Below are 17448 nucleotides of genomic sequence, written 5' to 3'. Positions count from 1 at the left end.
ATGACCACTCCAGCACTCCCAGATAGCAAGTCCATAATCAAGAATCTAACGACCTGCAAGCATGCTGACAACTGTGTCAGACGACGCTGGTGAGTTCAAAGTTTATTTGATACGTTTTAGTTACCAGATATGTGAATAAAACATTTCGATGATTTGATGTTGAAATAACTCGTTTACCGCTGATGGCTTATTATTTGCCCAAACCCCATTGCCTCTATCAAAGCAATGGTCAAGACTGGGATCATTAGTTCACTTCCGACCTCCCCGGTGCGGTGTGAGGTTGCCAAACCTAAATAGCGCTATTAACTAATACCCCGTTGCCTCCCCGGCAACAATCGGTAGAAGGGACTTGATTGATAGATATGCGAGTATTAACAAACATCCCATTAACCCGACGTTCCTCCCCGGAATGTTTACCAGATGTCCCTCCCCGGGACGCATGCTTGGAAAAAGAGCAGTAAACTCACCTTGGTTTGCTCGGTATGATTAGTTACTTGTTCAAGTTAATCAATCAAGCCTATTGTATTCATATATACGTAATCAGTTTCACATTCTCAAGGTTCACATATAAATAAAAGTCATAATGTGTTTTCAAACAGTGATTCCCAAATAGTACATAGCAGTTATATAACTCAATCAAATCCACAGTTCATATGTATGTTTCATATGCAAATTCATGTTCCCTCAATCTTGATTAACATCATTAACAGGCAAGTAGTAATCATTCAGGTTTCATACACCTGATAAACACAGTCTCTTGTGAACCAACCACTGGGCGACGAAACTTCAATCGGCGAAACACCAAGGTGTTTCATCGACTTGAGGAGTGACGAAAGACTAACATGTTTCGTCGGCCATGTGAGTGACGGAAGACTCATGAGTTTCATCGACAGGGTGTTTCATGAAGGGGTGGGACTTCCGTCGTCAAATGTAATAGTTAATAATACACACACAGAAACCCTAATCGCCATTGTTCCATTCATGCCGATCGATTAGTTGCAATCATTACTTAATCAGTTAACCCTAACTATTAACCAATTCATCATTTAACCATCTCATAACAGTTTAATAGATCAACCATTTACAAGTATCATTCTAACCAAACGATTAAATCTCGACATACATAACCAGCATAACAATCTAACCATTTACAGTCCCCTAGGTCATCGATCATCATAAACCATGCAATTATATCTAGCAATCATTAGACAGTAACAAATCAAACCATTCTACCATGGCATTATGCAACCTAATATGATAGGAAGTTGAATCAGTCAATTGGTATTTATACACTAACCGTTAGAACCGAGATCGAAATCAGGAAGACCTTCGTGAGAGGGAATAGTGTTGTCGTCGCTGTCTTAGAGAGAGTCTAGGGTTTGTAAATCGATCAATTATATTCCATCGTACAACCCTACTTCGTTATATATGTGCGTAAAAGTGTTGGGCCCTTACTGGGCTCCGAATGAATCCGGGCCGACGAAATACCTATGTTTCGTCGTGATGTGCATGACAAAACACCTAGGTTTCATCGAGTGAGTGATGTTTCATAGTGATAAGGATGAGAATGCATGTGTACAGTTTATAACTCAAACAGTTAAGTTCATAAGTTTATTATTCACCAAACTATAATATAATACACCAAACATATATCAAACATGAACAAGTTACAATGCAAGCGGATTATGGAAACACTTTGCGAAACGAGTAACGTGTCAAGTAAGGACCTTGAAAACTCGGGTTGTCACAATGATACCAAAAGGGGGAGAAAGATTCACTGAGAAAGTTGCCACCAGATTTAAAAACTAATCCTATAGAAATTGTATCCTCTGCTGAACCTAAATCCAAACCTTCTCCAAAAAACCACCATAAAACAAGGAGAAAATAGCTTCAACACCATCGTCACCCATTCTGTCAATAGATGCTGAGATACTAAAAGTATCAACAGATGTTAGCCAAACAGCTGCTGAGACACCAGTTGTTTCAGCAGAAGTTTCTCAAATATCTAACATGGTCATTTTCACTACACCAACCACAATCCAACCACCTCCAACGTCACAAATATTTCCCATACATTCATCTTCACTACCAAAACGTTCTCCTTCACCAGAAATCATGTCCACACGTAAGAGAAAAAGACATATTGTGTTAGAAGATGATGAGGAGATTAAATCAGCAATCCCTGTATCATCTGCCTCCATTCAAAACAGTCCATGCTCATCATTTCCATCCAGAGAACCTATTTCATCTCTTCCAATTGCTACACTACCATCAGTCATTCCTCTGGAAGCTGAATATCCTCTGGAGTTAGCCATTGTTAAAGGTGAAATTGAATCATTTTTTCACAATAGGGGATCCTTCTAAAAGATCCTTCCGATCTCTTTATGACTATAAGAAGCCTCAAAACTTAGATGAGTATCTGAAATTAAAAGTATCACAGGCTAAGGTTATAGCAAGAGAGAATAGCATAGGGACGGGTAACAGGGAATACCAGAGGTTCTTATCATTTCAGCTTAGCAAAATCGTAAAACTTGAAGACTATGCTAGGGACCTGAGTAAATCCGTGTGTGAGAGGCCAGTAATGATTATGTTGGACACATTATGAAGTACAAACCATATAATGCAACCAAATATCAATTCAAAATCTGGTCAGCAGATGCTCTTAGAGAAGAGATCGACAGAATCACAAAAATGCACAATGATCCTCTGGTAAAGCCAACTCCACCTAATTAGAAGGAAGTGAAAACAATGGATCCAGATGAGGCACTGAAGTTTAAAAGAATGAGAGTAGAGCTTGTGGCTGCTAGTTATGGTCCAACCAGATCCATTGCCAGATGGTCTAAGTTGAAGATAGTTGAGACCTACAAAAAGCTGGAAGAACTTAGAGCTGAAGATCTAAATGTTCTTTAAAACTCAGTCTATCCTACAATTGCTGCTCTGTCTCTAAAGATCCATACTCCGAAAAACCTTCTCTCATCATCTGCTTTATCTGAATCCATTGAAAATTTAGTTAGCAGACCACGATCACCAAACTCATCTTCAATAATTCTTTTCCCAAGAAAACCAACTGATCCAAAAATAGTAAAGTGGAAGTCATGCTCAAAAACCCAAGCGTTGACTTTGATCAGATCAGATGGTAGTCTTGAAGAGATTAAAATGGATAGTGCATATAATCTGAATGCATACGATCTCCAAGATTTGTTGGACCTTCAACTTGAAATGGATGATGAAGAAGACATGTTTTCCCTGGACGTTGAACTACAATTTAAAGGACAAATCAGGGAGATGTTGATGAGAAATAAAAATCAGTAATAAAGAAGGGTTTTGGTATCATCTGTTGTATAGGGAGATTGTTGGATCAGCAGCTATGACATTGTCTCCTGTAACATATTTAACCAGATCACAACATGTAGCAAAGGACATGTTGCTGCGTAACAAATTCTTGATTGAGGTTTGATGAAAGTTGTTTAGGCAGGTGATCGTATATTCTTAGTTAATGTTTGTTAAAACTTAAGTTGTATTCAAATTTTATTAAGTTTGTAAGACATCTTTTATATGTACTTATATTTATAACAGTCTACATTGTCAATGGGTGGATACTCTCTTTTTTGAATAAGATAATGGAAATAAGCATATGTAAATGATATATTAACCGATGATCTATTTTTATAGTTGTCTTTTAGCTATAATAGATAACACGTTTTGGTACAATATATATACCTATCTGTACTTTCTATTAATATGTGTTATGCATGGTTTTCTAAGAAACCACCCGTGTTTGAACGCGGGTCTTACCGCTAGTACTATATAATAAAAGAAAGCATTTGAGGGACACTTATCATCATATTAGACCATGTCTCTTATGGATAATTATTATTTAGTTTAATCACTTATAATTAATTATAGATAACCCACATACCAAATATTATTTAATTGAATCTCTAATGGATAATTATTATTTAGTTTAATCTCTTCTAATTAATTATAGATAACACTCTAACTAAATATTGTTTAGTTTAATCTATTCTACATAACTACAGATAATTATTATTTAGTTTCAATTTAATGTATATTCTCATTTATAATATTGTTTATTTGATTTTCTATATCATATTATCTTCATTGTTTATATTACCTAATGTGTCATATAACAACTACAATTTTTAGTTTCCTTGTACCCCAACAATTCAATCATATTTTTTTCTTTCTTATATTAATTGAATAAAAAATTAATATTAAATCTTAACCTACTTTAAAAGTCGAATAAAATACTTCTAGTTTTCTAATAAAATATTATCTTTAAATTTAAATTGTTAATTTAAGAGATTTTTAAATAGCCAAATTATTTATCACCAAAACCAAACTTTATGATAATATATTATTTATTTTTATTTTCATTATTAAAAAAATATTATATTGATTTTATTATATAATTTTTAAACAAATTGTCTATAACTTTCAATATTACTTTATATATATATAATTAGATTTATTACGGATTTTTTTAAATATAATTTAAATTTTGTCACTTAAATGGCTGCTTATTTGCTTCTTGAATAACATGTTTGACCACTGTATCTTATTTTCAATAATCATCTCCGTAATCACCATATCTATCGCATACCGAGTATATCCATTAGTTTTTTAAATATAATTTTCTTATTATTTGGTATATGAAATAATATTAATTCAACCCGTGTATTACACGAAGGTTTTTAAAGATATAATTTTTTTATTATTTGGTAAACAATATTACATTTATTCAACCTGTGTAGTACACGGGGTTATAACCTAGTATAATTAGTATAGTAAATTATGGGCTTGATGGGTGTGTATCCTATTACTATATATTAACAAAAGTAACTTAGGGTGCCTCACAACACCCTCGCATCACTTCAATCGAAGGCACCGAATCATTTTTATACCGATTTATTAACATATCTATTATATATAATAAATGAAAGTAATTTGGGCCACGTGTCAATGAATTAGGGCATTGTTTTTCCCCTTTTCCCGCTCAACAGTACCACTGCCCTCTTTTATCTATCTCCTCCCTCATTTACTCATTTAGGGCTTCCCCTTTTTCTCTCTCCCTCTACTCTGCTCTATTCCAATTGATGTTCAGATCAATGCTCTGAATCAAGGTTAGATTATCAATAACTTCCGTTGTATAAGTGTCAATATTTGTTTTCATTGTTCACTCATTCGATCTTCATGCGTCTTTACTTTTTGTTGTGCTTTGGCTAGGGTTCCGCTTTTAACTTGATGACGGAGATGATCGGAGGTTGTGGGCTCTGCGGCCTGCAGTTCTCTTCATTAATTTTTGGTCAGGTTTGCTGTTCAATTTTGATGTTCAGTTATCTAATTTTAATTTTAGACTTTTATATCATTTTGAGGTCGACTGAATGGTTATGCTGTAATGGATTTGAGGTTTAGGTTAGTTATAAATAGATTTTTTCATTTTTCCATCTTGAGTTTTAGGTTAGGGTTTCTTTTATTTTTGGGTTCTAAATGATTTTGAGGTCGATTGTTTGTTGACTTGCTATTGTTGTTTGCTGTTGTTTGTTAATTAGGCTGCTGACATCACCGACCGACTCTAACGACTTCAAAAGGTTGTAGGAATATGAGGACCAACTAAAAGATTTGGACGACAAATATCATGTGTTTGGTTTCATTTTTTTATGTTTTACTTATTTTCATATTATGAAATTTGTGAAATAAGGTAAAAATGGCTATTCTAATAGTTCATGATATCATCCCTGTTGAAATAAGGTAAAAATGGCCATTCTAATACGGCAAGTATCTTATGGTTGGATGGTTGAAGTAGTTTTATTTTGGGTATTTTTGGATGATTTCATCCGTTTCTTTAAATAGTTCATGATTGAAGATGCAGTTGAACGTATCTTTTGAGTGAAATGAATGTTGATTTATCAGAAGATGCAGTTGAAAGTATCTTAAATAAGGTAATAATGCATTACATTCCTGTTGAAAAACAAAGTCGATAAATTTAGGGAAAATAAGGTTGAAAGATGATAAGCCAACAGTGGACGATATCATTCTACAGGTTCGATAAATTCAGGTGTATTATCAAATAATGCTTCCTAGATGCTTCCAAACAAGCAGCACTATCATTGGCTTTATGAATTCAGAATAATGGATGGATATATATGACTGTATTTGGCATGATGATGTTGTGTTTCATGTTGTAAAAACCAATGAATTGTCAGATAATAGATTGACTATTGGTCAACATCTGCTTGACTTTTGGTCAACATCTGTTTGACTATTGGTCAACATCTGCTTGACTTTTGGTCAACATCTGTTTGAATTTTGGTCAACATCTTATTTTGTAAAGAAGTACAAAAACAAACATTTTTACAAAATCCCAAATCACCCTATCATGTAAGTTCATTGAAGTAAAAGTGGAAATGATATTATTCATGTGGTCCTGTTGTGCTTTTGTTTGACCTCTAATATGGGTTCATGATCTAATCCGGTGATTTGAAGACACTGTTGTTGAATTGAATGAGATGGTTGATGTAATGTGGTCGTATTAATAACAAATAGTAATTAATATAACTAAGTTTCCCAAGCCCGGGAAGCAATCCCGGGTAAAAACCTAGTTAATAATTGTATACAATAACAAAAGAAACATCAGAAACCCAAAATCTAAATGTTTTGTCGCTTCTGTTAACAAACCGACGCGACCTTATATTCTACATAGGCTCACACTATCTGCACACCTTGGTTGGCTATTTGCACACCTAGGGTTTACCTACGTTGCGTATAGGTCTATACGCAACGTATATAAACCATGGATTTCAGAGCCTTATCAGCAATAATTGCACAGAAAACAAGGGTTTATATACGCTGCGTATAGAGCTATACTCAACGTATATAACCCATCAGATTTTTTTTTTTGCTATTTTGATATATTTGTGGTATAAATTCTCACCTGGTTCCAACGTTAAATCGCTTAAAAGATATAACCGTTAATGTTATACCAATAATATTATATACCGTTAAATTGTTTTGGAAAACGTATATACGGTTCGAATATATTATATTGTTATAGTCTAAATTAAATTATTATACCATGTCTAGTGCGGTTCGAATGCTATAAACGTTTAAATATCATACCGTTAATTATTTTTAAATACTACATCTATGGGCTTATACGGGTGTTGTATGGTATCTTATAGTATCGTATCGTATTGCAGCGTATCGTATCATATCGTATAGTGTATAATATAAGTCTCGTATAGGTTCCCTGTAGGTCTTGTATATGCCTATAGGCCTATACGGGACCTAAACCACACCTATAGGCCTATACGGGTGTTATATCGTATCGTATAGTGTAGTGTAGTATCATATCGTATCATATAGTGTAGTATAAGTCTCGTATAGGTTTCCTATAGGTCTTGTATATGCCTATAGGCGTAGACGGACCTAAACCACACCTATAGGCCTATACAGGATCTAAACCACACCTATAGGCATATACGGGACCTCAACCACACATATAAGCCAATACGGGACCTAAACCACACATATAGGTCTGTAAGGGACCTATACTACATCTATAGGCTTATACGAGTGTTTTATGGTATCCTATAGTATCGTATCGTATTGCATCGTATCGTATCGTATAGTGTATAATATAAGTCTCGTATAGGTTCCCTGTAGGTCTTGTATATGCCTATTGGCTTATACGGTACCTAAACCACACCCATAGGCCTGTACGGGACCTAAACCACACCTATAGGCCTATACGGGACCTCAACCACACATATAAGCCTATACGGGACCTAAACCACACATATAGGCCTATAAAGGACCTATACTACATCTATAGGCTTATACAAGTGTTGTATGGTATCCTATAGTATCGTATCGTATTGCATCATATCGTATCATATAGTGTATAGTATAAGTCTCGTATAGGTTCCATGTAGGTCTTGTATATGCCTATAGGCTTATACGGGACCTAAACCACACCTATAGGCCTATACGAGTGTTATATCGTATCGTATAGTATCGTAATGTATAGTGTAGTATAAGTCTCGTATAGGTTTCCTCTAGGTCTTGTATATGCCTATAGGCTTATACGAATGTTATATGGTATCCTATAGTATCATATCGTATCGTATCGTATTGCATCGTATTGTATCATATAATGTCTAGTATAAGTGTCGTATAGGTTCCTTGTAGGTCTTGTATATGCCTATAGGCCTATACGAGACCTAAACCACACCTATAGGCCTATACGGGTGTTATATCGTATAGTATAGTATAGTATAGTATAGTATAGTATAGTATAGTATAGTATAGTATAGTATAGTATAGTATAGTATAGTATAGTATAGTATAGTATAGTATAGTATAGTATAGTATAGTATAGTATAGTATAGTATAGTATAGTATAGTATAGTATAGTATAGTATAGTATAGTATAGTATAGTATAGTATAGTATAGTATAGTATAGTATAGTATAGTATAGTATAGTATAGTATAGTATAGTATAGTATAGTATAGTATAGTATAGTATAGTATAGTATAGTATAGTATAGTATAGTATAGTATAGTATAGTATAGTATAGTATAGTATAGTATACTGTAGTATAAGTCTCGTATATGTTTCCTATAGGTTTTGTATATGCATATAGGCTTATATGGGACCTAAACAACACCAATAGGCCTATACATGACCTAAACCACACCTATAGGCCTATACGGGACCTCAACCACACATATAAGCCTATACGGGATCTAAACCACACATATAGGCCTGTAAGGGACCTATACTACATATATAGGCTTATATGAGTGCTGTATGGTGTCCTATAGTATCGTATGGTATTACATCGTGTCCTATTACATCGTATCGTATCGTATAGTGTATAGTATAAGTCTCGTATAGGTTCCTTGTTGGACTTGTATATGCCTATAGGCCTATACGGGACCTAAACTGTCACACCCTGGCTTTGCGGAAGCGTGGGTTTATTTGGTGTGACTTCTTAATACCATAGCTTAATCACAACAAAGTTATATGAAAGTAAAACCATGATGTTCATCCATTAATTCAAATTTTAAAAATAAAACACGACAACGTTATTTTCAAAATTCGACACATGCAACGGATTACAACATGACATAATAAAATATTGTTCATACGACACAACCATAAGACATGAAATAAACACAGTTTAAGACTTGTGACTCGTCCAGGCAAAAGTCATAATCCCTAAACTTGGATGACATCATTTCTCCTACGCAGCTTGACGACATAGCATACCTTGCCAGATCCCTAATTTCTTGAAATACTTGTAATTTGAAAAATCAACAAAAGTTGAGCGAGTTCATGTATAAATGAGTATGAATAAAACTTTGAAGTATGTATAAAAAGTCCCTGGTATGTAGCAATAAGGAAAAAGAGATCACCAATGGGTTGCAAATCCATTGGTATGTGTGAGAAAGTGCAGGGAAACTCAAACCTAGCAAATTTGTTACCGGGCTTCGGCTGTAAGACACAGCCACCTCTATGGGCCTCCCCGGCCTCACGGGTGTGGGCTCGCTACACCCAAATAGATCTATCACTCTTGTGTCCCTCGGTCCTAACAAAGAGGATTAATGGCCTCAAGTGTTATTGCCCACCCATCACATGATCTAGTAGTATAAACCCTCCCTACGCTAACCATACCATGTAATAAATGTTTGTAATAATTGTCGCATGTATTTCACCCCCGAAGTATAAAACTGAAAACAGTAAAGGGAAAAGGGGGACATGAACTCACAGAAGTGCGTCTCGTGAAACGTCAAACTCCAACTCAATCTGCAGCGTGACGACCTACACGTACCAATGCCTATTAGACGGACGGTCGTGCCTTGGCTTAAGGTTTAATGTTTCTGGGAAATAGTTAGACAACTATTTCGTATTTACACTTCTTAATTATTTCATAAGTATATTCCTTCCCAAGGATGGGGGTAATAATACATGTGTGTTTTATAATTCCGAAAATATATTTTTAAGTCTCACTCGAAAAATATATTTTAATTACTTTATCTAAAGTGTTTTAGTTTCCAAAATATATATGTTTTTTTCCCAAAAATATTATATTTTATTTCGTAAGTTTTTCCAAAATACTATTTTCACAAAAAAATGTACAAATAGGAGTATTTTTTCGAAAAATACATAAGTTACATTTTTAAAGTTCGCGTTGTATTACGATACTTGCATAACTTAAATATTTATTTTGTGAGAGCGTTGGTATTATTTTGGGAGTCGTAATTTCAAGGTGTTTTCATGTTATATTATTTTTACCCTAAATAAAAATAATATATATCTAGTTCACAAAATAATCACATAATAAACAAATAATCACACAAGCGTTTTATTATAAAATATATATTCTAAATATATATTTAACAAGTTTTATTTACGAAAATCCACCTCCGGTACTTGGTATTTTGTAATAAAAATCATGGCGAAGTTTATTTTTGAAAAACAAGTTAAAAATATATTTGTAAATATTTGTTAGAAAAATATTTCTAAGTGTTATATTTCCGGAAAAATTTCGCCAGAGTTTCCTCTGTAACTGGAGGCGTCCATGCTTTTAGCATATCATTTTCTTTTTGTTAAAATCAACCAAACAATTTACCAATCAACAACATACAATATTTATTCATCAAACTTGACAAAAATAAGACTAAACCATAACTCATGAACTTGAGAGTTTTGTAAAAATATGTAGTAAATTACCATCATATTTAGTGGGTGTTGTTAACTTTAAAAACATGATTAGTTTCTTGTAAACTTTATTTTTAAAGAACTTGAAGTTTCACAACTTCTTGTCATAATTTACAAAAATACTTTCTTGTTAATTTTCTTGTTACACAAGTGTTTACACACTTGTTTATTTACCAAAAATGTTTCTAGTTCATAAAATATTCGGGTTTTAACAAAACTAGTATCTCCCGCTTGGTTCTTCCGAAAAACCACTTGTAGATCTTTAGATCCACAAGTTTACAACTTCATTTTACAAGAAAAATTATGTTTATTCAAGTTTAAAGTTCATGGTGGATGGTTTCATCATCTTTCATATTTCTAACACTAACATCCTACTAGTTCATGTTCTTGAACATGATCTAGCATGTCTAGATGATGATCCATCCTACTTTTAGTAACAAACAACATCAAATAATCATAACTACACAAGATTTACATGATTTACACACATATCTTCTCTTTATCCACCCTATTCACCTTATGTTCAAGACTTTAATGTAAGTTCTTTAGTGTTTCTAAATTTTTAACCATTAAATCAACTATTAACCACCATAAACAAGATCAAGATGATGATTAGAAACACTTACTACTAGCACAAGGCTAGGGAAGAAACAAGACATAAAAGTGGTGGATAAAAGGAAATGAGAGTGGTTCTTGAACTTCCGAGAGCACCGGGCTTGTTTGTGGGACTCCTTGCACCTTTGTATGTATGAGAAATGGTTGGAACCAAGCTTGATAGTGGGTGTATGGTGGTTGATGGGGGCGGCCGAGAATGGAGATGGAGGGAGGAGAGTAAGTTGTTGATGTGTTGTGAATGAGAGAGAATGAAAGACTTAGGTGTATATTTATAAACCAAACCTTGTGTTTATCCATCATACATTATGTCCCTTTAACCACAACATTAGGAATTAGTTAATCAAAGAAGGACAAGGGGTGGGTCACCCCTTGTGACCGTCATTTAGGGAGGGGGGATAGGGTTGGGTGGTAAGGGAACTAGTTACCATTTAGTTGAAATCTAATGGTACTTAGTTAGGATATTTGTGTGTTTATTAATATAAAGGGTGTTAGGATGTTCGGGGACCCTAACTAGCTTAGAAAAGTAAAACCTATGTGGTTGGCAATATTTTTATGTTCCGGGTAAAGTCCGGTTGTTTGGTTGGATATTGATCCGTTAAAGTGCTAAGTTGTCACACCCCCAAAAACCACACGCGGAGTACCACCGCCTGGAGGCGTGACTGACCAGGATCAAGCCACCAATCATATTGAACATAACAAGTAATAAGTAAAATTCAATCACGCAATATGAAAGGTGTTTCAAATCAAAAACATAGTTAAGTGTTTAGCGGAAGCATAATTGTAAAACCCAAAGTAAGTATTAAGTACGAAATAAAGTAATGTTTTTAGCATGGCACACACTGCCATGTCCCACAACGACCGCGCCTCCCTGTGCAAGCTCTATGTGTACCTAACGACCTGCAAGGCATGTAACAACGAGTCAACAACAAAGTTGAGCGAGTTCACAGTTGGTTGTTTAGTTATAGTATTCGTTTCGTAAATCATATGTTCGTTTGTAAACCATGTATCGTGTTAATTCGTATCGCGGTCTCCCAGACATGTTTGCGAATATTAGTGGGGGCTTCCCATGTGTTACTAGACCGTGTGTATCGACTGCTACGAAAATGTAAGAGGTGCCCTAAGTCAATGTCTATCAGCATTAACCCTTTGCCCATAGTCCATTAGTACACGCCCATTCGAACGACACGGTGTGAGGTTTGTTAAACCTAATAGCGCTATTAACTAATGACCCGCTCGCCATAGGCCTCGGCGATTAAGTCGATATAAATGAGGGACTTCATGATAGAGGTTTGGTCCAGTGTGTATACTTAGCATCCTACCCACGGAGGATGGTCGTAATTAACGTTTAGTTCATTTACCCATTCCCAACCCTTGGGAATCCCATGCCTTGGAAAGAGTGTGAACTCACCTTTGGTTGCTCGGTTGAACTCTTAAAATAGCTAACGGTCAGGGTTGGTCAATCACGTCCTAATACGATTACCAATTAGTCCATTAGTGGTTTCAAATAGAGCACAAAGTTCCTACACGTATTCTAACATGTTGCACGTAAAATATTATAATGTATATATGTACGCATGCATGCAAAGTGTCGCTATTGGAATTAGCGACCACATATTCGTCACAAATCACATAATAAATCTCGTCACAAAATTTCAGCTTTTAAGTGCATTTTTGGACAATTTGCGGTACGTTAATTGGGACCGTTCGGGCACCGGATAGTTCCCGAAGAATTACAGAATGTTTCAATCGAACCAGAGACCATTGCATTAAAATTTAGCGACCAAATTCCTTACGGATTTTTCGTGAAAAAATCATGCACCAAACCATGATCAGATTTGACGTAATCTGGTCAGGTTTGCCGATAAATTTATTTAAAAATATACGTTTATCCGATTAACGGAATTCCAATTGGAGGTTCGCGCCGACACTTAAGAGCATCTACAGTAAAATTTTCAAGTCTAAACAGTAAACACATACCAAGTTATGACACGAAACGTGAGCTGCATTTTCTGCAGAAAATGACAGCTTAGAGCAGTTTTGTGATTTAATTCGTTAAAAATACATAGACCCGTCCGAACAATATGAAATCACTGGGGTTTGAAAGCTACTTCCGAATACTTGATTTTAGGCTCAGAAAACATAGAGTTTCGATAAGTTTAAGTCCCAAAAAAGACTCCGGAAGTTGGCGTATTTTCTGTAGACAATCGCTGAACGAAACATTACTTGTTTTAAATTGTTTTTCATGTATCCTACCAACCCTACAAGTCATACCGTACACATACATGTTCATATACGGACACCCACACTTGACACTTCACCCATGAATACGTATGTTCAATCGGTTACATATACAAACACGTCTACACACGTATACGGCTACACATCTATAAATATACCACGACTGTACATACTCCAGGTTCACATATACGGTTACGCCTACGTCTACAGTTCTACACGACCATACATATACACGATCACACACTCATACACTCATACATGCGACTTCATTTACACAGCTAAGTACACAAGCTCTCCTGTGCATATATAATCATTTACCCCTTACACTTATGTTTCAATATATACATATATTATCAACAGTTGCATGAAATCACTCAACTAAAGACATATATACACATTCACGAATCATATATATATTCGACATCGTCATCGCGTTTAGTGTTCACACACAATCAAGTACCTACGATTATATTTACAACTGGTAACATTACATACATAATTTTCATCCCATTCATGTCTACAATTATTCATGTATGTACGCATCATATAGCACCCATTAAATCAAGTTTGTGAACGCCTAAACAGTTAAGCATGGCATTATGTGAACATGAAATTTCGACTCGAACCAAAACCGTGACGAAGAAACTGCGATGATGAGGGAGTCTTACCGGCAAACGGGGGTGCGTTTCGGCTGAAAAGGTGATGGTGATGGCTGTCGTAAGATTGAGAGAAGGAGGGGAGGCTGCCATGAAAGTTGGATGGGAAGTTATGGCTGGGTATCAAGGTATGTATATAAAAGATATGGTGTGGCGGTTTGAATGGGGATGGGCTGTAATCAAGAAAAGAAAAAAAAATAAATGGAACTGGTGTTGGGCCGATAAGGGCTGTCAAAAGAAACAACGTAAGGGAAGGAGTGTGGGGGGTGACAGCTATTGGCTGTGATCATTTGACACAACATATATATTATTATTGTTATTATTTTTTTAAACTCATAAATAACTAATTAGAAAAGTTTAATTAATAAATCAACCAATATAAGATTAACATAAGGTTCGGGCCTCAAAAGTTTCAAGTTACGCAAGTGGGTTGAGTCGATAAGCGAGATACGTACTTTGGTTCAAACGGTTCAGGTCAGTTCAACACAACACGGATTTGGTTTCGAATATTCAATTGCACATTATAATATAGATAAGTATTTATTTAATCCATCAAATAAAATACGTATAAGATTTGATTTATAAAAGCGAAAAAGATGGGTTTTTTTTTTACCTCGAAGTTACGGGTTGTCACATCATCCCCAAGTTGAAAGAAATTTCGTCCCGAAATTTAGCATGTAGTCACTAAGGAAGCTAGTTGTGTTGTGTGTTTTCCTGGGGTATCACATAAGTAAAGCTTTAAAGTGTCTTTTGGGTAAATTACACTTTTTGTCCTTTATGTTGGTAGCAGGTTGCAATGGATAACCTTTAACTTTAATAATTACAGTCATAGTCCTTTATTTGGAAAACTCATTACACTCTACGTCCTTTGGTCCTAACCAAGTTATAATTTTCAGTTAAATATGGCATGTTCATTGCACATAAGGGTACTTTAGTCATTTTAGAAGTCTCTTTAACAAAAATAAAAAAATATATATAAAAACCCTCTCTCCCAAACCCATATCCCCTTCTTCCTTCTTCTCCACTTACCCACCACACCACACCATCACTACCTAACACCACACCACTACCCAACTTAGCGACTGTCAGTATCCCGGTCTTGCAGTATAAAGCAAAATCCTCACAGTTATTCTGAAATACATCATAGTTCCCAAATCCGGTTTGAAGCGGATACATCGCTTGGTGGATGACAATGTCGGGGTCATCTGATGTGGCGGTTGTGCAAGTGCCACCTCGTACTTTCGCGAAAAAAATAGTCGGGTTTACACCGTACTCAAAGCCGTAGAGAGCACCATCCCTTAAAAAACAGTCCAAACAGGACTGAACAACTCCAGTTTTAGGTTGTCGGAAACCACAGTCCGGATATTTCGAAAATAAGGGTATTTAGTCATTTCATCATACGATTAGGAAGGAGTGTTGATGTTCCAACTAGTCTCACCATCAGATCTAAAATGGGTGAAATGAACCACTTTATTACCTTCAACATATATCCCTGCATTAAAGAATTTCAATTTTAAGATTTTTACTTCTAACTAGGGTTAACATCTAAAATAAATATTTCGTAAACCGATCCAACTTTGTTTTCACCTGTGTGAGTTACACATGTTTTACAAATTATTAGTACCCATTTTAAAACTGAATTTCACTCAGTAAACATAAATAACAAACCCTAAACTCCAAACTAATGAAAAATTAAACGAAATTGTTGAACAAAGAGAATGAGATTATTATTACCATGATGAGAGTAAGCAAACACAACTCTGTAAGTATAGATATGATCGTCTGCTTTGATATCACTTCTTTCAACTCTGTTTGAAAGAAACCCCATAATTCCTCTGTTTCTATTTCTCTGTTTTGCAATCTGGAAGTGAAATTGGGGATGAATTAAATCGTTTCAGTAGTGAGTCAACCACATGCTAAGAAATTACAGAAAAGGGTAAAAGATTCCACCGTTTTTCGAGAGTTTTCTCACACATACAGTTGGAGAAAATCTGCAAATGTAGTTAGTATATTGGATAGTGGTGTGGTGGCAGCCAATGATGATGTGGTGGCAGGTGGTGAGGTGTGGTGGTGGTGGGTAAGTGGAGAAGAAGGAAGAAGATGTGGGTTTTCAGACTTTGTGGGGGAAGAAAGGGTTTTTATATTATATATATATATATATATATATATATATATATATATATATATATATATATATATATATTTTGTTAAAGATATTTTTAAAATGACTAAAGTACCCTCATGTGTAATGCACATGCCATATTTAACTGAAAATTATAAGTTGGTTAGGGCGAAAGGACGTAGAGTGTAATGAGTTTTCCAAATAAAGGACTGTGACTGTAATTATTGAAGTTAAAGGTTATCCATTGCAACCCGCTAGCAACATAAAGGACGAAAAATGTAATTTATCCGTGTCTTTTATATTGTTTTAGTGACACATTAAATTTCCCAACACTTTGGAAAGTGTCTAGTATTATTTTGCCAAGTTTTTGCACCTTACTAGCATTGTTAAATGCTGAATTTTTGTGTTTAGTGCAGAATTTTGCATTTAATGTATGTTTTTGGCATTTCCGGTCACTATAACTATCACCTAGTGATGTAGTTTTATGATCCTCACCTCCCTACACTCCCTACTAGTGTAGTAATCTATTCCCGGCTCATACTGGCCTCAGAAACAATGTCTGTCTAGTGCTGGCAATGTCAGCATGTTTACTGGGTTATCTGCTCACTGTGCTAGCTGTGCTTTTGTGCATCAAGTTTGTCACTATTGTTTGTGTGTAATAAATAGAGTGACAATAATAAAATATGATGCATGAGTATGTATGTATCAGAAAACAGAAAGCAGTTTAATCATCATTAAGATCAAGCACAGTAATTAAGCACTAATTAAATATTAATTAATTTGTACGGATACCTGGATTTGTGAGGGTTGTCACATTCTCCCGCCGTTAAGAAAATTTCGTCCCGAAATTTTAGGCTCTGCTTCTAGTTGCAGGGGTCTTAGGAAATAAATGGGGGTATTTCTCTTTCATTCGATCCTCACGTTCCCAGGTGTATTCTGGACCATGTCTTGCATTCCAACGAACTTTGACGAGCTTGACACTACTCCTGCCTGTTTTGTTTATCTTCCAATCCGTAACCTCAACTGGTTCTTCAACAAAGTGGAGCGTGTCGTCGATATGAATCTCGTC

The 17448-nt window shown here is 35.2% G+C and overlaps 1 protein-coding gene across 1 annotated transcript; it reads right to left on the bottom strand.

Moving 5' to 3' along the window:
- Positions 1 to 2918: 2918 nt before the first annotated feature.
- Positions 2919 to 16085, bottom strand: LOC110887518. Its single transcript, XM_035988074.1, is given in 4 exon segments — positions 2919 to 3067; positions 15241 to 15633; positions 15636 to 15749; positions 15992 to 16085. Coding segments are annotated over 4 exon segments (750 nt in total).
- Positions 16086 to 17448: the final 1363 nt, after the last annotated feature.

Source organism: Helianthus annuus, chromosome 3 (assembly GCF_002127325.2).
Source record: "Helianthus annuus cultivar XRQ/B chromosome 3, HanXRQr2.0-SUNRISE, whole genome shotgun sequence".
NCBI classification, from domain to species: domain Eukaryota; kingdom Viridiplantae; phylum Streptophyta; class Magnoliopsida; order Asterales; family Asteraceae; genus Helianthus; species Helianthus annuus.
Note: the sequence above shows the minus strand (reverse complement) of the source record. Positions and strands in the feature narration are given on the sequence as shown.